The 24,950-nt window shown below is 38.0% G+C and overlaps 1 protein-coding gene across 3 annotated transcripts in view; it reads right to left on the minus strand.

The window, feature by feature from the left end:
- The window catches only part of LOC136845894 (zinc finger protein 443-like), a 49,763-nt gene extending 26,195 nt beyond the window's left edge, over positions 1-23,568 (minus strand). Inside the window, exon 1 of one of the 3 annotated variants that reach the window (XM_067116349.1) lies at positions 23,323-23,531. In XM_067116349.1, the coding sequence (XP_066972450.1) occupies positions 23,323-23,362 (40 nt within the window). In that variant the 5' untranslated portion in view covers positions 23,363-23,531. Of the gene's footprint in view, positions 1-23,322 lie in introns of all 3 variants that reach the window. The other 2 variants (XM_067116352.1, XM_067116351.1) reach the window with 2 other exon arrangements.
- Between the last annotated feature and the right edge of the window lie 1,382 nt (positions 23,569-24,950).

Below are 24,950 nucleotides of genomic sequence, written 5' to 3' on the forward strand. Positions count from 1 at the left end.
AATTTCCTCAAACCTATTTGATCAGACGTAGGTCTAATTTAAGTCTACGTAAAATTAATATTGAACACCTTTATCCGAATTTTTTGCACGAGAGAGAGAGAGAGAGAGAGAGAGAGAGAGAGAGAGAGAGAGAGAGAGAGAGAGAATGGCAATTCACGGAATTGGCTAATCCAGTAATTGCAGCCACGTGACTTTCGCACACATCTGATGGCTCTTCAACCACAGTGTTTTCCAATCGAACGAGGATGAGGACGAGTCAGCCTAAGAAGAGCCTCTGGCCGTACCTGTGAATATGAATTCTCTCTCTCTCTCTCTCTCTCTCTCTCTCTCTCTCTCTCTCTCTCTCTCTCTCGTGAACATTTCACCGAACCAAGTTCATGCCGTAATCAACATACATAAAAATAAGCACCAACCCTTCCAATTGAAATGAACATCGATCATACAGTCATTTTCATAATTCTTAATCGCCTCTTACAAAGACATCAATAACACCAACTCACTGGAAAATAAAAAGAAAAAGAAAAAAAGGAAGTGACCCCATAAATTGAGGTCAGTGACTCGGACTGAGTCTAGCCATCTTGCCACACGCGTCCAGTGATCAAACTCGACCTCTCCTTCCTGTATTAGTCCATTTCAAAGCTCCCTTTCGCCTTTACTGTATATACGTTGTTGAAAAAAACTTAAATAAAAAGATAACCACGAAACTAACTATATATTAAGTCCTTTTCTGTTTTCGTTTGGAAATATTGATCTGACTCAAATCTCTCACTCTCCGTTCAAACATCACATGATTTGTATTCACATGGACACGTGTACGAAACTGAACAGAATTTTAGCAAATCATGAATGAATGGCTATTTATAAGTTAATTTTTTTACATTGATGGCCCATGAATAGCAATAATTCAGTTGATGCCAATATACTTTTTTTTTTGCTTGCAATTTTGTTTATCAGTTCTTACGTCAAAATGATAATCATGAAAAATCAATAGACAAAACTCTGTAAACAAAACAACAAAAAGCAATCAACAGGAAACATAAACATAATGAAAAGGTAAAAAGAATAGGAATTGGAAACTAACAAACAACAGCAGTGAACAAACAATATAACCAGACAAAAAAAAGTACAACATAGACCGAGCGTTTTAGCCACGTGCCGGGTAAAGTATAATTCCTCCCATGTCTTATTCGCTCGTCATCTGATATGATGATGATGACGACGACGATAATAATGATGATGATGACTGCGGTGAGTAGAGAGGGAGGAGAAGGTGGGTGAGTAGAATGATGGAGGAGGGAGGAGGAACCGAGGGGTGGAGGTGGGTGGAGGGAACCAGTGTTATGGAGTTTCCGGCACGTGTACGTTCTAGTCTGCAAGGTTGCCAGTTAAAATATTTGACACCAATTCGTCCCAATGGTTCCTCCCTCCATTTCTCCCCCTCCCCCTTCCCTGCACTCCCTCCCCCCTTTCCCACACACCATCCACCCTCCCTGTATTCATCTAGTACATAATTACAATACTCTCAGGCAACGGCGGCACTTTAATTAGACTCATAACTTTAATATCAATCACAGACTATAATAATGCATTGATCTGAATATTAATTCGAACTGTAATTTGAATATCAATTAGGGAATTTTGTTTCAGCATTGAAAAGAAAATGTTAAATACAAACTGCAACCGTGTTGTACATAACAGGAATTCTACAAGTCTTTAAAATAATGATTCATTATAAAATGAAAAAAATATTTGACTGATTGGAGGAAAGAGGGATTTTAAATAATGATTTCATTAAAGACACACAACACGCATATACACACATGAGAATTCCACCTAGAAACCAAGAAAAAATTGAAAAGGGGAATCGTGATTGATTTTTCATTCCCTCAAGGCTACTAAGTCGTTATTTCTCATTAAGCCTAAATAGGCCTATTACCAAAGGCACTTGAGTTTTATATACAAACCATACCGCATGAGTCCCTCGGTTATTACACAATGCTATACTAGAATACAGATATGAGAAGGGGATTGGCTGGAATAAGTCTACGGGTTTTACTCGCCGACGTACGATGGCTATAGCCTGCTTCCCCAGCTCAGACTAGACTAGAAATCAGAGGCGTTTAGGCTTATAGGCCTAGTACCATTCAGAATCATTAAAAATTCTTGGGCGATGAAAATAGGTTGAGGTTAGTACCCTCTTAATAATTATTATTCGTGGGTCATTGCTCTGAAAAAAAAAAAAAAAAATTCCGAGCAGAAATAAAGGAGTTTCTTCCCAATGCATTTTATAAGCAATGACCCCTTACAAGTTATATGATTATTCTTAATGCGTGTGACCCCTTATAAAAAAAATTTAATTGGATGTCTGATCTTTATACGTGATCTGATGTCTTCTAAAATCCAGTAAAAAATAAAAAACTAGTAAAATACAAGGCCAAACTAAACTAAAAACTAAATCGAATTGTTAGTTATCAGTCATTTGTCACCAGCGTCTTGGAAGGAAACCTGTTTAAATCGTACATCGTGAATCATAACAATCCATATCCCTCGACAACTTAATTACAGTTACTAAAGACAATTGTGACAGTTGTCTTTAATAATTATAAATTCTTCGCAGCCATATTAATATCTTTTAATGAAAATCACGTTGCAGGCTTACTTCAACAAGAAATGTACAATAACTCCTAATATAAGTCAAGTAATTTCAAAATAACTTAATAATGTCTATAATAGAACAAAAAAAATACTACTGATATAGTACTAAATATTTCGCTTTCCTTGAAATACAGATTAAGATAACCTAAAAATTTTTTCGCCAGTAATCACGAGTAAATGTCACCTTCTGTAGAGTCTGGTTTTGCATATCTTAGGCCTAATCAAAGTGGCAATAAACTGTAAAGGTCAGGTGTGTTCCTAAGTTCCGAGGAACGTTGCTGGCTACAAAAAAGTATTTGGATTATTATAAATATTATTATTACTATTATTCTTAGTATTATTATTATTACTCACCAAGACCTTAAACAGGAAGCGTCTACAGATTAAAAACTTACACAAATACTTCCTTATTTCTGTTTCACATCCAGAAGCTTAATATTCACCATTATTCCTGACAAGTACCACTCTTAACATATCTCATTTCCATAAAAAAAAAAAAAAAAATACTTATAAAAATGAAACTACTGGCCCTTCTGAATTCGGAAAATCCCAATTTAGCATGATAATAGGCCGTCCGCCGAACTTATGAATGCCTATCAGTCGTCATCTCTACCCTAGGCCTACTACTCCAGGCTAAATTTGGTGCGTCTGGGATCTTCATTTAGGCCTACGCTTTCACCAAAGGCTTCTCTTCTCTTCTATTAGAATCGCTACTGTTGAGGCCATGACAAACGAAAATGTTAAGTCTACGGTTTAGCGGTTAAGACGTGTGTGTGGAGAGAGAGAGAGAGAGAGAGAGAGAGAGAGAGAGAGAGAGAGAGAGATAGGAAATGTAAGTCCTCATTCTCTCTCTAAGGAACAATTAAAGATAAAAACAGAGAGAGAGAGGGACCCTCTCTCTCTCTCTCTCTCTCTCTCTCTCTCTCTCTCTCTCTCTCTCTCTCTCTCTCTCATGAGCAAATAAAAATTAAACCAATGTATTTCATGAGTGTACGAGTAATAAGTTTATTCATATTGACCTCTTGGCTAGGACTAGGTCTTAGCTCAAATGGTCATCAAATATTACAGCGATTTCAATATTTTTAAAATTCTCAAAATGTATTTATAAAAATTCCAATTGCGCAGGGAATATCTTTAAAGAATCATAAAATATTTCCTTTTACGAAAACCATCCTTTAAGCTATACAGAAGTGATACGTAAACAGGATACAACCCCCCCCCTAGCACACCAGTCTCCATCAACATCCCCACCCCTATGTCTCCCTCATGTAAATTTTTTGATAAGGAAAAGTAACAGGTGTCATTTTTTAAATATCATTACTGATTCCTTAGTATTAATACTGATGACTTACGGCTAATATTTATTATCACATTTATCATCATTATTATCTTCCTTCTTCCTACTGAACACCATATTCTTTGGAAGCTTGAATTTCAAGTCAATGACCCCTGTGGGCTTGTTCCATATGAATAGGTTTCATCTACTGAATAATAATAATAATAATAATAATAATAATAATAATAATAATAATACGACGGACATTTGACCAAGTATGTATCATTATTATTATCTAGACTAAGAGTTGATTAGACATCAGTGGTATAGTAAGGATTATGACTGTAGGCTACTTGAAAGACATTCATAATGCAAGCTCATGCCTAGTGTCTCGAAAGTTGAGAGAGAGAGAGAGAGAGAGAGAGAGAGAGAGAGAGAGAGAGAGAGAGAGAGAGAGAGAGAATTTCACAAGCGACAAAATTTGTTATACTCCCTTCTAAGGAGGTCCTTAATTTCGATTAGAACTATTACTCCTCAGAAAACTTGCGAACTTGAGAGAGAGAGAGAGAGAGAGAGAGAGAGAGAGAGAGAGAGAGAGAGAGAGAGAGAGAGAGAGAGAGAATAACAGGGAAACAATCCCAACGATTTTTGTCCATTAGCACCTCTTCCACCGTCGGATATCGCTCATTCCACACAAAGAAAAAAAATTATTCTAAAAACACTCACACACACACAACACACACACACACATACACGCCTTCTCTCGCACTCGAGGAAGGCGCCATTGTATACAATGCGACAGGAAATGCCAGGACACGTCCTATGAAACTTACCTTCTTCCCCCCCTCCCCATCCCCCTTTTTATCCCCTCCCCCATTAAGAAAACACGCAGAACAACAAGCTGCCAGGACACTCACGCACTTAACATTGAAGGGAGAGAGAGAGAGAGAGAGAGAGAGAGAGAGAGAGAGAGAGAGAGAGAGAGAGAGAGAGAGAACCACCATGACTAAACCATGAGCTGTTTTCAACCTAGGGACTATGTTCATAAACTGTCATGGACTTAGTAGTTAGTTCTGGCGTAGTAACAAAATACATCCTGATTTTGATAATGATAATTAATACCACGATAAATTTATTATAATTTGAAGCTGTCAGCGTTGTGTGTTGTTTCCTACATTATTAAATCTTAATTTAAAATAATTCTGTACCATGTCAAGCTACTAAGCCTACACCACGCTCGTTTCCTAGGGCAATCTGGTGGCCATTATGGGTTTGAGGTTGCACGCAAACGCTACTCTTACCAACGTTTTTCATAGATTTCATTTTTTTTTTTATAAATCCATTCTTTTCTTCAGTCCTTTAGTCTACGGTTGCTTAAATGCAAAGTATAATAACTGGTTACGAGGACGTATTTCAAGTAGAACCGCCACTACATTCATTGAACGTTTTGTAACTGAAAACTAACACCAGAGAGAGAGAGAGAGAGAGAGAGAGGTGGGAAGTAAACGCTATTCGTTTAAATGTCAAACACAGCTAATTACGTGATTACGTTACAGCCAAAACACAAGATTATCGAATCCACTGCACTGGTACAATTCTCACTACACTGATTTCAAAACCTACGAGTAATTCAAAATATTGTTAAAATTAAAACAATTTTGCAAACAACAAAAATAATGCATAAAAACAACAAAATCAAGACAATTTAACCTGAAATATAATGTTTCTGATTGGAAAAGCTTTCAAGAGCTACCATTAACTATTTCACTTACAAAATCACTACATTCTCTGATTCTAAACTATTTTCTTAAGTTCTATTTGCTTATAACGAAAACCCATAAGCATCCCTTTCACAGAATAGACTGTCAAGATTATCGTCATCAATCATAATACGCATATAGGCCTAAAGGCCACGACTTTCATTTCGAAATGCAAACTTTGCATTACAGAGCCCAATGAAGGAAATCTACGGTCATACACACCCACATTTCAAATGCCTCTCCGGATTCCTGTTAATTGGGCAAAACCGGAACTCGGAAAATACGTGCCTCTCTCTTGTTCAGGGGCTTGGTTGATGTACGTGCCTAGTTGTGCGTAACACGTACCAAGATTTAATTATAGAGTTTCGCACTCAAAGCGACGTCAACGTCATACGAAATTTCGTCGCGGGAACAAAAAATGAACAGGTAAATGACTTCAGTAAAGTAAAAAGCGTGAGTTTATATAATACTGAAGCTTTACTTTCTAAGTAATAAGTATAATATAAAACTAGTTTAGACTGACGTCATATATTGCGAATGAAAATGAAAAAGACAGACGATAACTTTCGAGCTTTCAATAAAAACAGGAGAATAGGTTACGTGTAAGAAAATAAAAATGAGAAATCTCTGCACGTTTCAGATATGGAGCTGCAAAATGGAAAGCCAATCAAAAAGGCTTGTTTGTGGTTCATGGTGGTAGGTTTCTGTTTCCTAATAGTAGTACTTGGACCACCGACGGATGGTCTCTTGTTTGTCACTTTTTTATATTGTATTTCAATAGAGATCTTTCACATTCACAATTGATCCCTGGTCCCCTTTATCTGCCGAGAGCAACCAGATTCGCTGAACAGCAGCACCAATATGCAGTAAATGGGTCTCGCTGTCGAACTTCGCAGTTCCAGAGGGTCTTTATTCCTCACACCGTTGGTCTGTGGAACACCCACCCTCCCAGAGGATGTCGTGCAACTGGAACTTCAAAAGATCAAGCGAAGGTGCAGTGCATTACTACTCTAATACTATTCTCCTTGCATTTTAATACGTTTTTATCTATTTGTTAATTTATTCATTTTTTTTCTTTTTTAATAAGTGGGATCTTTTCTCTCTGTGTTTCCCTTTACCTCCTCCTACTTTTTCCTAATGAACACAATATTCTTTAGAAGCTTGAATTTCAAGCACGAAGATAGGCTACTTAGTTATTCAGTTTATATTTCAGCTAAGTAAATATACCGCTTGGTTCGCAGTAGACCTAATTTTGGTAAACAATCGTGCCATCTCTACTGCACGAAAACATATCAGTTCTTTATACTATGAAGGCACAAAAACTTTTTTTTTTATAAATTTAAATCAGACGGAGGTTAAAACGACGAGCTGTCTGTCGGGTAAGTAAGGCAGTCGGGTTGTGGCCTTTCTCCTCCTCCCAATTCGAATTTCGCTCCCAGACACGCCGCCCTTTTCAGCCCAAGGCCCACCCTCAGTCAATAGCGAGCGAGCGTGTATATATGCGCGGTGGGGGGGGGGGAAGGGAAGCCTCAACCATCCCATGTGGCAGCGTCGCAGGTTTGTGACACCTTGCACGAGATTCATCCCTCTTCCTCCTCCTCCTTCTGGAGGTTGTTGGTGGCTGGTGGCAGCCACCTGACTTGACCTCTTGTGCTTCGGCTGTCCGACATCATTCTTTCTTTGCGGATGTAATCGTAGATTCGTTATCATTTGATCTCTTACGAGACGCTTTCATGACTATACTACGTTCCTCTCGGAGTATTATGTTGTAAGGAATGACGCAAGCGTGGGCTCTCTCTCTCTCTCTCTCTGCCCTGTCCTGATCGGGGGTGTCATTGGCGATCTTGCCAAGTGAGGCGCCCACTTTTAGCAGTGCACTTGCCCTCAAAAGCCGTCGCCCCCTCCCCCTTCCTCCCACCTATCCACAATCCAATCACCCCCTCCCTTCGGCCCCCACATATTCAACCGCCTGGCATCTCCAAGCTTACTTTCAATTTATGATTGATCACGCGAATACTCACAGAAGCGTTAAAATGCATTCTTGGGGCCAACGCAAGTATTAAGCTTTCATCGGTCAGTCTATTTAAAAGGACCTCCGGAGACATCAGTTACAGAAGCGTTGATGTGGCAACGCCGAGCGCGGTGGCCACCTCAACACGCACACATACCATCACTCGCAGCACCCTCCTCCTCCCCTACCAACATGAACCGACACCTACACTCATAACAAATCACCCGAAGGCGCCGCCAAACTTCGAAAGCAAGACGAGACCGTCGCATTTTGACGTTTTTCAAGGGCGTGTTAAACTTTCGAGTGGGAGCAATAGTACTAGAAGATGCTTACGCAAATGAGCAGCACGTGCAAGATGGCGCGGTTGGCATGCCTGGCTGCACTTGTTCGTTGTGAATGCCCTCGGGGGGAGAGGAGCACCACCGTGGTGGTGGTGGACGACGACTCTCGTGTGTGTGTGTGTGTGTGTGTGTGTGTGCTGAGAGAGAGAGAGAGAGAGAGAGAGAGAGAGAGAGATGGCTTGAAGCAAGACGACCACAGCACCTAACACCTCCGGACATCGACCACGTGTTTTTACTCCTAGTCCCGGAGTCTAAAGAACTTTGACCGAAACCTTCCTTTCTCATGCCACCTCCTCTTCTTCTTCAACCTAGCTCCTGCCTGGGCATCTCCAGGATGATATGACTGGCCACCGTTAACATTGGCTGACCTTGAAAATACACCCCGTAAATAAACGTTCGAGTCGTAACCTTTCCGTTACGATTGCATATCGATATTAGAAGCGGAATAAGTGATACCCCGGAGAGAGAAAATGCTTACCCGTGATGTGGCAAGAGCCTTCGGGCCTGGAGGCAGCAACTGGCTTGGGTATGAGAGAGAGAGAGAGAGAGAGAGAGAGAGAGAGAGAGAGAGAAATCGCTCCATGCTACCTATAAAGAGAAACAGCCCCACGACCACAAATATGCAATGTGGATGTCGGCACCACTCCCTTGTCTGATGTCAAAATCAACATTTTGGAAACTAATCTGTCATTTTTGCAGCCTTACTAATGACGAAATCTACAGCTTAATTTAATAAAGATCACTAAAAGGTCGAAATAATTTGTGCATGAATATGTACGCAGCAGAAAACAATGTGTAAGTGTGGGAACCAAACTTGTTGAAAATTTTCTCTAAGAAAAAAATACACTTCTTTTAAAATATTTAATTTCGGAAAAAATACTTACCCCAACAAAATTTGGTTTAAAAAAATTATAATTTACAAGCAAAAGAAATATTAAACATGTTTTCCTAGTGGACACAGTCGCTCCAAATATACAACAATTAGGCCTATACACAAGTTTACTCCATTCGTAAACATAGAAGCAATCATTAGGCTTATATTCAGGTCTCCATTCGTAGATGTTAAGGTGTAAAATAAACATTAAAAGTAGTATAATAAAATTTAACAATCAAGACGAAAGCAAGTAGTCATTATCACAATTAAAAAATTATAAGGAACCTCTCACATAATGATGGGCCCTTGACACGGACGATAATTATGTGCAGAGGTCACCGACCAATTTGACAAGTCCGAACTGGGAGCAGATTCAGGATTCTCTCCCGTCTTGTCGCTCTGGGTTTAACGACGAATGAGCGACAACGTTTGAGCGCTGGGATTTTAGATGAAAATCTTTAGTTCTAATAATATCTACAGTAGCTTCAGAAGTATTTATTGAATCGTTGCGTTTAAGGTTATTTGTAAAATACGTAAATATACAGGAGCTGTTTCCTAAGACTAGCGCACACTTATTCACGCATGATTATAAGCAGACGGAAATTATAATGATGATGATTCCGGTCTTCTTATAATGAGTAGACAGGAAATTATAAAAATAATAACTTATGGCTGTCTATAATAACGCGTGATTAAAAGCACACAGAAATTATAATCATTTCTGCCTGCTATAATAACGCACGGTTATAAGCAGACATTATTATGAGACGAAAATTATCATTATAATTTCCGTCTGCTTATAATCACGCATGTATAAATGTGGCTATAAGCACTACTATAATCTGAAAATTATAATCATGCTCATTATCACATTTATACATACTTATACAGACTTGACAGACAATTACAAAATACAATGAGGTAACCGTAATTCAGTATTACAATTTCACAGACTAGCAATTATAATTTGACGAAATGTGTACGTAGATCAAAATCTGGTTTGGTGAAGACCATCTGAATTCAAGACTAACATCAAGAGATTGAGACAAATGTCATAAAAATATCATTAAAAAAATGTTATAAATCTAACTCGTGTCACTGACCCTGAGCACAAACATTGACAAAGTGAGGTAAACACGTTCATTGTTTATAGCACACTGCCGTACATTCATTTATAGCTTAGTCATCACATCTAGTCATACAATTCCACAATGAAATATGTCTAAGTCACTCTGACGAGATATAAAATCTAATTAATGGCAAGACACGTATTTTATTTAAGAGATTATGTTTACTATTTATCTAAATAAGGAATAATAGGATATCAAAAGCAAGTTGTAAGTTTGTTTTGTTCTTAAAAATGTTTCTCTATAGTGACACAACGCTGCATATCTCATACTTCATGAGAACAATGAGTGATATATCCTGAGATATCTCGTAACCTCATGTGAATCTACGCACCAACACACTTAACAGTCATGGTAGGGGAGAAGGTAGCCGGGGGTGGGGGAGATAGCACCCACAGAGTGGGAGAGGAGAAGCAAGCCAGCCACCTGCACACACACACACACACACACACACAAATACATTCACACGTACATAACCCACCTTCCTGTGTATTTATGTGTGTGTGATGACAACATATCGCATACCCTCCAGCATACATTAAAGCTATTTATATAAACTGTGCTGACCATGTGGTGAAAAAAAATTATTTACAATGTCCAGCAAAAAAATGGAGAGAGAGAGAGAGAGAGAGAGAGAGAGAGAGAGAGAGAGAGAGAGAGAGAGAGAATCTGTAAAACATGACATATTTTGTCCGTTCTGTGTTTATATTATATAAAAAAAGGCATGATAGTAATCTTGATGTAAGCTTTACCTGTCAGGTGTATTGCCAGGTGAACTGAAGCATCTGATAAAACATGAAAACACCGCGCATGCGCTTATGGCCCGCAGGTAAACACGAGTTAAAAAGGCATTATTGATCGCTGCATTAATATCACTTCAATTTATTACTTCATACAGGGTCACTAGATGAAAATAAAACAGAAATCATAAACTGATTATTTGCTAATGTCAAATGCACAAGCTTAGGCCCAATGGAGAACAGTCACTACAGATACTTTCAATTTTAGATCTAACAAGCAAACTTGTTGCAACTGCAAGCACTTAATAAGCGGGATCAGCCAAAGTTAAGCCCTAAAAAAATAAAATAAAATAAACTGGATAAGGCCCGATGATGATACTAAATATCTGAAATCTTTCAAGATAATCCCTATGTGATAAAACACAAAGTGTATCCAAGTTTATACTTTAACTGCAATCGTATGCAGTCAATTGCAAGTTGCAGCCTGGCGTACTAACGAGGAAAAATCGCACTTATTCGTTAAAATGAAGAACCTCGCGTTAAAAATAAAATTCAGTAATGTTGCAAGATTTTATAAATGATAGTATTTGATTGATTCATGGTTACTAAAACTGGCGGAGCAACATCTAGGTCAGTGACGCCGTAAATGCGAGTACTAGTGATGTTCTCGTTTTCTTATTAGTTTATTTCCTGTAAAAGCAAAACAAGGAATTGATATATATATATATATATATATATATATATATATATATATATATATATATATATATATATATATATATATATATATATATATATATATATATATATATATATATATATATATATATATATAATTCTAAAAAAATGTCCGCTGAAACTTCTAACATAACTACATGACAAAACACAGACTACAAGCGCATTATTCTCCAACAACCGCCTCCCCCCCCCCCACAGCTGCCTCTTTTAGGGGGAGGGGAAGCCTTTGGTAGGGGGAGGGGTGAAAGACGGGTGGGGGGGAGACTGGGCTTATCTAGTTCCTCGGCCGTGTGTGAGGCGTCACGTGCACAAGACCAAGCATCAATATTCGATGATGGAGTTCACTGGCATAAAAAAAAAAGAAGAGGGCCAAGCTCGTAGTGCCATAATCTCTCTCTCTCTCTCTCTCTCTCTCTTTAGCAAAGATCAGCCTTTCCCAGTCATTCTTTCTCCCTCGAGATTTAATGAGCTAGACTTATGGCTTGTCATTCTTGAACCCGACCAAGCAGACGACCATGGTCGTTGCGACGCCAGATTATTACATAAAACGTATAAAATCAATTAACTGTGTCCCTCGAATGCCTGCTCTAAGCCCTAGGCGATCTGGTTCAAGCGGCAATGAGTTAGTATACGGCCAATGAACCAAGAGAGGAAGAACTAGAAATATAATGTTCACGGGCAGCTATCAGATACTTTAGGATAATGTAGTTCTTGCGTCTTAACGGGAGCAAGCGACCGTGCTGGCATAAGGCCATCTCAGTGAACAACAACAACAACAGAAACTGAACAACACCACCAAAGAATCTTGCAGCAAAATAGGTTCTGTTTTAGAATCTTCAGCAACAGTATATTGATTGTAGATCTAGGCCCACTGCAAAATTCAAAGCCAGTTTGGGTGCGAATCACCTCTCTCTCTCTCTCTCTCTCTCTCTCTCTCTCTCTCTCTCTCTCTCTCTCTCTCTCTCTCTCAACTGCAATTCACAACACTCGACAAACATCTACGTATGAAATTCGCCGCGATTCGAACACGGGTCGTCCAGTGGAATATGTTGGGAATAAAAACTTAACAACAATCAAATCAAGAAAAAATATTTAACATACTGCCACCTTATCCTACTTAATCGACTCTGAAGTCGACACCAAAGACATGTTTATAAACATGTAGTGCATGTTTAAGCTCTAGTACAAACACAACACACACACACACTATCTAGCGTCAAAATACTGTACATGCGCTCTGTCAGCAGGCAGTCTATACACACACACAGCTCTCTCTCTCTCTCTCTCTCTCTCTCTCTCTCTCTCTCTCTCTCTCTCTCCCCAAATGATGAATTAGGTTGACATATTTTTAATCAAAGTGTGGGTTTCTACTATTAAATCAAGAATTCTGATTGAAAATGTTTACGACAAAACTGAATAAAAGTAATACTTTATTTCGCACTGAGCTTGTTCATTGCAATAAATGTAACAAAAAATCAATAAAAAAGAAGCCTCTGTCATTTAAATGACAAAAATAAAACATAACTATACCTCTATTCCCTTTTTCATCCTAGTCTTACATTAAACTTAAATTTCACCATCTACAGATAGTTACTATAATCGTATTTTCATAAGTATCGCAGTACTATACGCGAAAATCCTGTAATTAAACCCTCTTTTCAAAAAATAATAAACGAATAAATACATAATTCATGCACGATCGACCACAAAACATCGTACTAAAAGAATGCAATTGCATTACGATAAATCACGTTGCCATACGTAAGGTTCCAGATTATATTTTCTATCAAGATGGACGAAATATTAAAGGCTGAAACTCAATTACTGCATGCACTTAAGCATGCAGCTCAATATCTCAATTCACGGTGGTCGCAGCGAGCGACCAACCATCCATCAGACGGTATGCAAACCTACATCTCATTAACGGGGTCAGCGACCCAAGTATGACGCAAGGGAAGGACTAGTAGTAAGGAAACCCGTGATCATGGCACCTGTAGGATGGTGAAGTAGATTTTTTTCTACGGGTGAGGTGTGGCGGTAAGAAAATACTAATTTGATGTTTAAAGTATGATAAAATAAAAACTATTATAAAAAAAATTGTCTAAATACAAATTGAGGAAAACGTACATGGTACTATGTGCGTGTTGGGCTTCTAAATTTGCTGTTTAAAGCTGTATAGAACCTCACACATTCTCCAATAACATAATTTAAATGAAAAATAAAGACTAAAGTCTCTGACAATAATGAAAAGTAGAATAAACTGAAAATAAAAGTATACAGAAACATCTAAATCAAGACGCCTAGATAATGAAAATAAATGAAATCACTATTTGCCAAACATAAGCGTACAGATATTATTAGACCTAACTACACCATCCTAAGGTATACAGAGCAATATTTCCCCTTCAGCAGGTGGAAACTTATTCACCCTTATCTCTCTCACACGTCTGATATCTATTCTTCCAGCAATATATTATCCTTAAATCATACGACGGTGACCTAGATGACGCTGTAACAATGCATTGGGCATGTGAGGATACTGTAATCTAGAAGGACCTACAATTCTTAATAAAGTTTTCAATGTACGCACTTATGTATCATCATGTGGGGATTATAACAGTTCTGTATGCAAAAATACAATCACGAATGGATTTCCCTCCAAAGATTGCAATCAAGAAGGAGACGAAAAAGAAGTTGTACCTCCCTATAAACAAACGAAGCATGACATAAATCTTCTGTTTAGGAACTACAAACTACTAAGAACGGTATATCAACAGTTACAAGTCATAACTATATGTAAAAAAATACAAAAAAGAACCTGATAAAGTTTGGCTAAATACAGTAAAAATACAAATGACAATAAAGAAAAAAACTAACAATAGCGTTGCACCCTCAAATACGAGTACAATGAACGAAGGCTTACTTTATGTCTAATTTAAACATATATGACTTTATCATCATCGCAAAATCAGACACCACCAAATAACAAGTGCATGACGAATCGTAATCGGCCTAATTTAGTCCTCAGAAGCGCATTGCATAATATCTTGGTTAACGGGCAGTGCACGATGAAATATAGTGGGCTATAATCAAGTACATAGCACTATATAGACCAGAGATTTTTGTTTAATTTCCAGAGCATGTTCCGGAATTTTGATTCTCAGGTCATGGTACTGTGTTCCCCCCTGGTTACTCATGGTCAAAGCAAGGAGATTAATAAGAATAGAAACAAGAATATGGAACAAAATAAAAATACTGTGGATTCAGTGTCGAGTTCGCAACGAGCTAACATAATCTAAATACAAAAAGCACGTGATTTAAGCGTGAGAGAGCCATCTTCGTCCACTCACATACTCTTGGTGGTATCTATACAGTATCTACACACTATCCAGACCGATAATGCCACCAGATAACAACAACAACAATAGACACAAACATTAGAGAATCGACATCACAGGCGGGTTGTGATATGGGCCTATAGGCCTATATGTAACACAGCTTTCTCGTGAATTTCCAGCATCTTTCATGTAGCAACAGGGCCTGATTTTGGGCAGCCATACCTATCTGGGCAACTTCATATGAAAATATATGAGAAAATACATTAAAAACAATAAACATAAGCTCAGAATGAATGAGAGCACGCAGTTATTGAGCAAGTATTCAAGGACCTTGCACGTGTGGAACAATCGCATTGAGGTGGTGTACCGTAGTGCACCGTACTAAGCAAGGTCTCCTGGTCGTTAAAAAAAGACTCAGTAAATATGTATCAAGTTTTAAGCAACACTACAGTGCAATGTGGGACGTTGCAACGGATCACACTCATGTTAGTATCCTTCTAAACATCTGGGAGCGTTTAGGACTATAATAGTTGGGTGGTTATAAAAACACTTTCATGAGAGGGGTACATTTTGTGAGGCTTCATGGGTACTACTGAAGGAATGCTACTTATGATCACATTCCTGTATCTTATTTACAGTAACTTGAAGTAGTAAAGATAAAAAAAACTAAAGTTCCCTTGAATTTCGGTAAATAAAATCGCTGAAATAATTAAAACACGCAAAACTAAGCCATGGATGAAGATATTTATTTATGGTACTAGGGTGCGGAAGTACTGCTTAGAGTACGCTTAGACCCAAGTCTTCGGTTTTTATTATATAACAAACTATTATATATGGAGCGATGAATTACATTATGTCAGGGCTACAGTAGGGATTGTTTTTTTATATACACTGATTTCCATGAACACGCTATCATCACTAACAGATATTATCTGACAGTTACGACCTACAATGCGGCTACTGTTTAAATCTCTTCTCTCTCTCTCTCTCTCTCTCTCTCTCTCTCTCTCTCTATATATATATATATATATATAGACAGATCTTGAAGTAAAGGCTCGATATGAGTCGAAATTATCTAACGGTATGGAGAGAGAGAAAGAAAGGAGCATTGATATTAAAAAAAAAAAGTTTCCCAGGTGTGAAAATATGTACAGAACAATTGTTGACACTTTTTTTTTTAATTGCATTGTTACAGCAATAACACAGTAACCTTGGAATGACTTCCTAAGACATTCCATAATTTATATACCGTACATAAATTCAACCACTCGATTTTAACTCAATTCTCTGCGCACAGGTTCTGCCTTTGATATAAAATTATCAAGATTCCAATGGCTTCCTGAAAGAGAGAGAGAGAGAGAGAGAGAGAGAGAGAGAGAGAGAGAGAGAGAGAGAGAGAGAGATGGTCACTTTTCCTTCTGGTTACATACAAAAACAATCTGCTTTTGGTATAAAATTATCAAGATTTCAATAGCTTCTTTTGAGAGAGAGAGAGAGAGAGAGAGAGAGAGAGAGAGAGAGAGAGAGAGAGAGAGATTATCACTTTTCCTTTGGTTACATACAAAAACAATCTGCTTTTGGTATAAAATTATCAAGATTTCAATAGCTTCTTTTGAAAGAGAGAGAGAGAGAGAGAGAGAGAGAGAGAGAGAGAGAGAGAGAGAGAGAGAGATTATTACTTTTCCTTCTAGTTACAAACAAAAAACCAATCTGCTTTTGATATAAAATTATGAGGATTTCAATGGCTTCTTTTGAGAGAGAGAGAGAGAGAGAGAGAGAGAGAGAGAGAGAGAGAGAGAGAGAGAGAGAGAGAGAGACCAACCAAGAAGTCAGCATCTGAAAGATGTGGACACATTCTGACAATGGTCTGCTGGAGAGATGCTTAATAAGCTAAGGTTATGTGCGGTAGTGCCCGTGAACAACGGCTCAAGGAGAGAGAGAGAGAGAGAGAGAGAGAGAGAGAGAGAGAGCTGGAACAAACAAGAGTGTGTGTGGCGTAGTGTGGGTACCGAATACAGTGTTTGTGTGTGCTAGGGCGAAGGAGCTGGGAAAGAACGGGGAGATTGTGGGGGTGGGGGTTAGATTCCATGGAGGTGCGTGCACGTGAGAGACGTTGGTATTGGGGGTGGGGATATCCCGTCCTACAGGTCTCTCTCTCATCCTTTAGTGAGAGTACTAGCCAAGGTTACCATGAGGACCCTCACCCACCACCAGCCGCCTCTCTCCCCTTCCCTCCTCCTAGGACGCCTTCCCTATTTCCCCTTCCATCTCCAGAACCCCCTCTACCCCCTTCCCACGAAATACCGCCTTGGACACACAAAGACTCCTCCTCCTCCTCCTCTTCCTCCCCCTACCTCTCAGCCTAAGACGGTTTTCTCCCCGCTATCGTCTTTAATGATTTCCCGGGAGCAAGAGCCTGTGCTGGCTCAAGGCCAAGCGAATCTATCTGTCAACAACAAAGTTATCGAGTAACTCCTCGACAGGAATGAGGAATAGTGATAATAATTACTTACGAGGCAAGAGCCCGTGCTCATCAGAAACGGTTTTGGCATCTGCGGAAGAGTCAAGCTCCCTAGACTCATCCACAACGGAGTCACATCGCTAGACCTTATCACTAAACAATCGAAAATAAAAGCAAATTAATAATTTAAATTGCTGAAATAACGAAATAAAAAACACCACTTTATGAAAATACCTCGCAATTGTTTCGAAATCAGCAAAACAAACACGTATGGACAAAGAACAAGTCATACGAAAAACAATAAACAGGAAAATAGGAAAACAACAATTATCCCGCCAGAAGAGCTACACCAAAAGTGGCTCGGAGAATTTCGCCAAGATGGATTTGTTACGTCATTCTGTACACCTCCGAGAGAGAGAGAGAGAGAGAGAGAGAGAGAGAGAGAGAGAGAGAGAGAGAGAGAGCACTTACGGAATGGTTCCAGCTACTGTGGGAGGGGAATTACCTCGTCGAGGCCCTACCCAGGGCGGACTCTGGGCACTATGTGTAACTGGTTACTGAAAGCACCGATATCAGATCTTACTAAGGAATTGAATACTACGTGTCAAAACGCTGCAGTGACCTAAGAGAGAGAGAGAGAGAGAGAGAGAGAGAGAGAGAGAGAGAGAGACCCAGCCTTCATGCAACACGGTATATAAAACGATCAACAGTACGTGCAGTAGTGCCAAAACGCAGAAATGACCTAAACAGGAGAGAGAGAGAGAGAGAGAGAGAGAGAGAGAGAGAGAGAGAGAGAGAGAGAGAGAGAGAGAGAGAACACGAAAAAAACACTAATTTACATATTAAGTGAATAAAAGATTCAATACCTTTTGGAGACAAACCCTTGTCATCTGGAGGGAAGTAAAACATTGTGGTATGATTTAATTGCTACGAAACTTACGCATCAAAACCAGGATACTGTAAATGAAAGATGTCAAAAAAAAATGAAACCACAAGGCTTTGCAGTCAAGGTTTTCGGAAGACAAACAAGACAGTCAATATGAACTACAGAAAAACAGTTGCCCCAATTCTGGTCGTTACTTGGAATCAATTGCTATGATCTGTAAATCTTAAAACTATCAACCGAGGATCATGGAATGATTTTCATAATGTTCTTGGCAGAATTACATTTATAAACTGACTTCTGGCCTACTTGTTGGCAAAGGTCATGCAGACTTTAAACTACGTTTCCAAATAATTGAGGATTCATTTTGATTCACTTACGCCCCCGCAAGTTTTATCGAATTCATAAATATTTCAAAAGTTAAAAAGTATTAACTTTTGCATAAGTGAGCTAATTATTCAAATTTCAGACCATTCTTTCATTCTTGCTTCACTTACAAAATTAATCAGATCAACGTCTATTGTATAAGATCGAAAGTGACCTTATGATATCTCCTGCAGGTAACCGATTACTGATGCGATAAACAATTTCTGAATTGAAAAATATATATGACCCCGATATTTTTGATAGAACGAAGCGAGATAAACAACTAACTATCCATTTCTAACTTTCTAAGTCAAGCAAAATATTTTTAAGGTAAAATACAAAACTTGATTTGACACTGTTTCAACGGCGTGTTAATTTAAACAGTTATAATGCTAAAACATTCTTCGTCGTAAACAGACAAACAATGAAAGACTTGTCTACGAATTGCCTTGTAAGGGTTTATGGCAATATTAGATTATAACTGACGCAAGTCAGCCGGTTCAACAAAAAAGCATTAAAATTAATACAGTTTCCCGATTCATACACTGGTGAAGACTGCAACCTAAATCACTGAATGATCTTTGCCTTCAGGACAAAAATACACGAAGCGACGGTTTCATATTTCCAAACAATGGCAATTATTTCTAAGGGCCACCTTCGCGCGATATTATCTGATAGTCTTCTAAAAATTATATTTCAATAGAGAATTTTCGTTATCAATTATACTGCAAGTGGCTTCGAAGTAAGTTACTGCTAATCGTTTTACATAGCATCTACATTCTGTTTGGGCGCCAAGTTGCCAAGTGTCCAGTCTTTTAAAACTCCATTGCAGCAAATTTTAAAAGGTTTTCTGGCAAAGTTCTGCAATTTGGTTCATCTCGGATGGGGTTCCTGCTCAGCAGAATATTTCCTGTCTTGATTATTAGTTATGTGTTTAAGACGAATAACAATCATACTATGCTAACTACTGAAGGTGCTACTGTACCACAGCTGCTAATTTTAATACTTAGAAGCCAGCAACAAAGAGAAACGAGTTTAAGAATAAAAATTATCTCAGAAAACCCTAAAACACCAAACATTTAAGTCTTACTAGATCCTAGCTTACATTATAATACTCACAATGCTAGGTCTAGGCTCTTGAAAACTTATTTTCAGTGAAAACTCGGAAGGCAACGGAATAATGCGTTGGCGGGTAACAACTTATAAAACTTCTCTTGCCCCAACACTCCTTCTGCATACGGCAACCTTTGACCTTCTTCGGGATTCGGATTCTGAAATGTCTCACTAACCTCAAATTTCCTCTGAATATTCAAGAAGAGAGAGGGGGAATGGCATGCATGTTTACGTCTGACCCATGGACTGAAATTGGTTTACTATACGCCTTGGATTTACTACAAAAACTTCCAAGGACTAATGTGTAGTCATTCTAATCTATAAGGAATCGCGTACCTAAAGGAATATAACTATAAAAGAAACTCAAAATCTATTAACTATCGAGCTCGTTATTTCAACCCACGATTTGTACACGGTTTCAATAAAAATCAAACAACATTGCTCAGATCATAGCGACAACCATATTACTTGTAACAAGTGGACGTATCGTCTTGTTGTTGGTCTGTTAGAAGCAAATAGTAGTAATAAACTACCTTTCTCTGCAAGTATTCTCATGAAAACATCATGAAAAATATCCCTAGTCCAAAATTAATATAATCTTGCGTTTCCAAAGCCGTAATTTAAGTTTCATTAACAGAAAAATGGAAATTCTCAGGCTGGAAACTGTCGTTTTGAAAGAAACAAACAACCGCCCTGTTGTCGACCTCTGTCTAAAGGTATACAGTGTATATGATTCTGAGCCGCTGTCCATCCCTTCAGCAGGTACTTGGGAGACAGGTAAGCATACTACGGAGAGAGAGAGAGAGAGAGAGAGAGAGAGAGAATCGTTAGGCCTACAGTAATCGTTAGGATCCCGAGATAGGCCTTACAGCTATTTAAATGATACCTGTACGAGATGGATGCTTTCGGTACTCGGGTCCTATAGGAGATGGCGCCCCAAAAAAAGAAACAATTGTCACTGCTTCATTCAAGCTCCATTTGCCGAATCGCGGATAAACCCCATTTGCAAAAGACTTACGCTTTTGTTAATTCACAGTCCTACAATGCTTATCATGTCCCTGTTTTGACGAACTGGCGTATCCCATTTTTTAAAGTTTTTGAGTTTTCCAGTCAAATTGTCTGTTTTTGAAACTCTATAACATAAAACAATTTCAGCGGTCTGCGTTGTCATATTTTGCAAAAAAAAAAAAAAATCATCAAAAGATAAGCAAATTGTCAAAATCTTTGAAGAATATTTTCTCAGACTGAGGAAAAAATGGCTTACGCCAGTTCGTCAAACTAGGGACGACATAATGCATATAATGTTACAGCTGTCACGTGTGAATTCACAACTAATAACACTCGTTTAACAACAGATAAAACCCAAGTAGTATTATTTCACCACAGATAATGTTCTATGCTCCGTTATCTACAAAAGATACATTTTATTTATGCATTTATCACGGCATGATAGCTTTAAAAATCCTTTACTAAATTGCTTTTGATATGTCAAGGCATTTACAACTTATAATGATACTAAACATACCACAAATATGCCCAGATTCCAGGATAAAGCATATTTGTGCTACTATACAAATGGATTCATTTTTAATCCTCATACACGAAAGATACTAATTTCAGGAAATGTTTTACCCTGCAATTTGGAAGTGGTCGCTCGGCGGGCACGTCACAAAATGTACGCTGTTTGTTATTAAAATTTATTCCTATACTCTTTGACGAATAGATCTCTCTGGATGAGGCTTTAAAGATCTGCCCTGTTGCCAGTTTTACGAAAAACAGGCTACTGACACGTGTGTGACAGACCTTTAAATGTCTTCGAGACAAACCCTGAGGCTATACTTATAAGATTTTTGGGGCTTTTGATTTCCAGGTACTTTAATCTCCTTCCTACTCCGCCCTGCTCTCTCTCTCTCTTTTCTAAATCTTAGCTTTTTTTTTTTTTACATATGATCACCTTATCTATTTTGACTTGTAGATAGATGTACATTTATCATTATTACACAATTAGATACTTAAAAGTATTTAATTAATGCTATAGAAATAGGTGATATATTTCTTGTTCATTTTTCGAAATTTGAATTAAAATAAACTTTTTGTCGCCTATATATTATCTATAACGAGGAGGATCATCTTAAGGTTTAAAAGACTACTTTTTCAATCAAACTTTCGAGATAGGCCTAATCCTCTCTTTTTTATATATAATTTATTCAGAAAACTAGTCATCAGATTATCAGCTATGTTGATGACAAAACTGTCAACCAACTTGTCTACAGCCACATCTTGCCGGGCATCCTCTTTTTGAATTTTCTAATGCTGCATTCTTCCAGTTTTTGACAATGCTTCCTGCACTAAAATTTTAAGGTCTGCCAGTTTGAACGTATTCTTTTCGCCATATAAGACTTCACTTGAGCCCAGTGTAATTTTGATTGACCCAAGTTTCGTCGAGATACACGAATTTCTGCCCTGAACGACGCTTCATCTCTCTCAAAAATCTTGACCGAGCTACAGTTACATCTTGCCTTTCCAAGAGAAATGCCCATCAACCTTCTTAAAGAGAGAGACAGAGATCTGTCTGTATACGAATGTTTATTTTCTCTTGCCAAACTTACTGTTATGCTTTATTTCATATTTCCTTGCTTACCAATTTATTCTTTAACGATGTTAAGAAATCAAGGTATATGTAGAAACGAGAAATGCCTCCAGACATAATAATACCGTGATGACCGTGACCACCGAAAGTGCTCCTAGAGAAAATCCAGCCTTTACCCGTGGATTTTAAACGCACGTGGATCCGTGTGTGAGGTATTAATTAACACCACCAAAATGAGATGCCATATTGATAGAAACTCTGATTTTGTTAATTGCTTAAAAAAACATTATCAATCGTGAACCTATGTAATAGACTTGGAATTTGTGTAACGAAAAAGGTTTTATTTGATATCTGTAATGGGAGAAATGATCTCGCTGTTGTTATACATTTGGGTTTACCTGCGAAGAAAACGCCAGAGAGATCTATACATTTTATAATTAAAAGTTTTTAATTAAAATTAATAGTCTTTGCGTGAAGGATTTGTGAAATAGTCTAAATAACTCATTAACGCGGTTATTTAAAATTCACTCCAAAATAACATTACGGAGAGATGAATCGAGGATTAGAAATATTTTAATCACAATTAATCGTCTTTCGGGTAAAGGATTTCTGAAATAACGTCTAAAAAACGCATTAAAGTGGTTATTAAAAATTTCCCCAGAAATAACGTCAAGAGGGGACTCAAGGATTAAAAATGTAAATTTTTAAAATTAAAATTAATCATCTTCCGTGTAGGTGAGGATTGGTGAAATAGTCTCTAAATAATGGATTAATGCTGTGGTGGTTGCATCTTACACCTGCCAACCCGATACACCATACCAACACCAACACGTACCCACACACACACACACACACACCCAAGTGAGTCAGACAAGAGAGAGAGAGAGAGAGGAGTACAGCAAAAGGTTGTTGGTTGGTCCTCCGCACGCACTCTTACTCTTCTTTCTCTTCCTCTCCTTCTTCTTCTTCGTTTACCTGACAGACGCTTAGGCCGATACACACACACACCACACCAGACACTTTCTTTTCCTCCCCTAAGTAAAACTTACTCTTCAGATGGACGGGAAACTTCTGCTTTCTACGAGACATTCCGTCAGGAGGGGGGAGCCGAAATAAATGTTATGGCACACACCACACGCGCATATCACCACTCGCTCATAAGGACTCGCGCCGACAAGTGTATCGGGGTGGCGGCGCTGCACTTGTCCTTCCAACGCACATCCACTCCTCACCACTACGGCAGCCACCTCGTGCCACTGTTGCCACGTCTCCTCTCTCCGCTGTTTAGGTCGACCCTGTGGAAAACAAATAACAAATTACGCTTTTAGAGTTCCCTTTCTTCTTACGCTGTTAAGATTAATACGCTTTCTCTCACCAATGCAGACGCATCGTCTAAAATTGGAGATAATTATTACGAAGATATTTAAAATCTTATAAGCACATACGTTTGCACGTGTTTTCGAAGGATCAGAGGTTCCAACAACGCATTTAAAGCGCGTAGGATTCTACAAGCTTAGGATAACGAAACAATATACGCAGATTTAGTAATTGTATATTTGTATTAGTTATATAAACGTTGGGGTTAACGGTATGGTGCTTTATAAAATACGCAAACCTGTTTGAAATCGCACGCGCATTATGGCTTCAGTTAAACGGTGAGTTGCCATTTTCAGTTAGCGTAGAAATACCAGACATTTTCTGAAGAACAAAGCAAACATTAACGTATTGATAGAGAGGGAATGTTACTTAAATATATCTGTATTACTGATAAAAAATAATTTTTTTATTTACTTTCGTCGTTGGTGAGGTTGAAAGTTCTTTGTTTTAACAGCACTCTCAGTCAAGCTCACCCACTGATTATTTAATTCTACTGAACGTCGTTTTCGAACTTTCGTAACATTTAGCAGATTTTCTTATCATTATATTTTCATTTTTATAGTGTTTTGAGACATGATAGCACCACTTTCGTATTCATACTATCTGTTGACAAGTCGCATCTTCAAGTATAAGTGATTGATAAGTGAAATTATCTACTTCTTGTGTTAACAAAAAACCATTAGTCGAATAAAAGTGAAATCAGTAATCTAATATTAGACATAAGCACAGACCCTGGACCTTTTAACCTGACTCATAACCTAGACCTAATGAGAGAACCGGACCTACTGTATATACCAAACATGATCTGCGAGTGTTTTATTATTTTTAATTTGCTATTTTGACTTCAGATTGAAATTCTAGACTAGAATAAAAATAGTGGCCGGAATGAGGGGTTACAGGAGAAAATAAAAAGGAATCAGAAGAGAAACTACAAGAATTAATAGTAAAGATATGCAAGAAAATTCAAGCAGATTTTTCTGCGTCCTAATTTATATGCAAAATATATGGAAATTAATGACAAAGTACGTATAATAACCTCTTATTCAAAACCCTTTAGAACTCCGACCTTAGACCACCCCTGTTGAGAGATCTATTTAAGCTCGACTTCATAATTGCTCGAGTTATTATGTATATAACAAATATTACTGTAAAAATTGTTGCGTAAATGAAAACTGCGATGTTTGTAAATAAACTTTATTGAATTAAATAAAAAAAAAATCATAATTGTAGAGTGGTCATGCACTAACCTTTTCGTTTACTTGGAAGAAGACAAACTTCCAATGCACTGTTTTATTATATC

Source organism: Macrobrachium rosenbergii, chromosome 14 (genome assembly GCF_040412425.1).
Source record: "Macrobrachium rosenbergii isolate ZJJX-2024 chromosome 14, ASM4041242v1, whole genome shotgun sequence".
NCBI lineage: Eukaryota > Metazoa > Arthropoda > Malacostraca > Decapoda > Palaemonidae > Macrobrachium > Macrobrachium rosenbergii.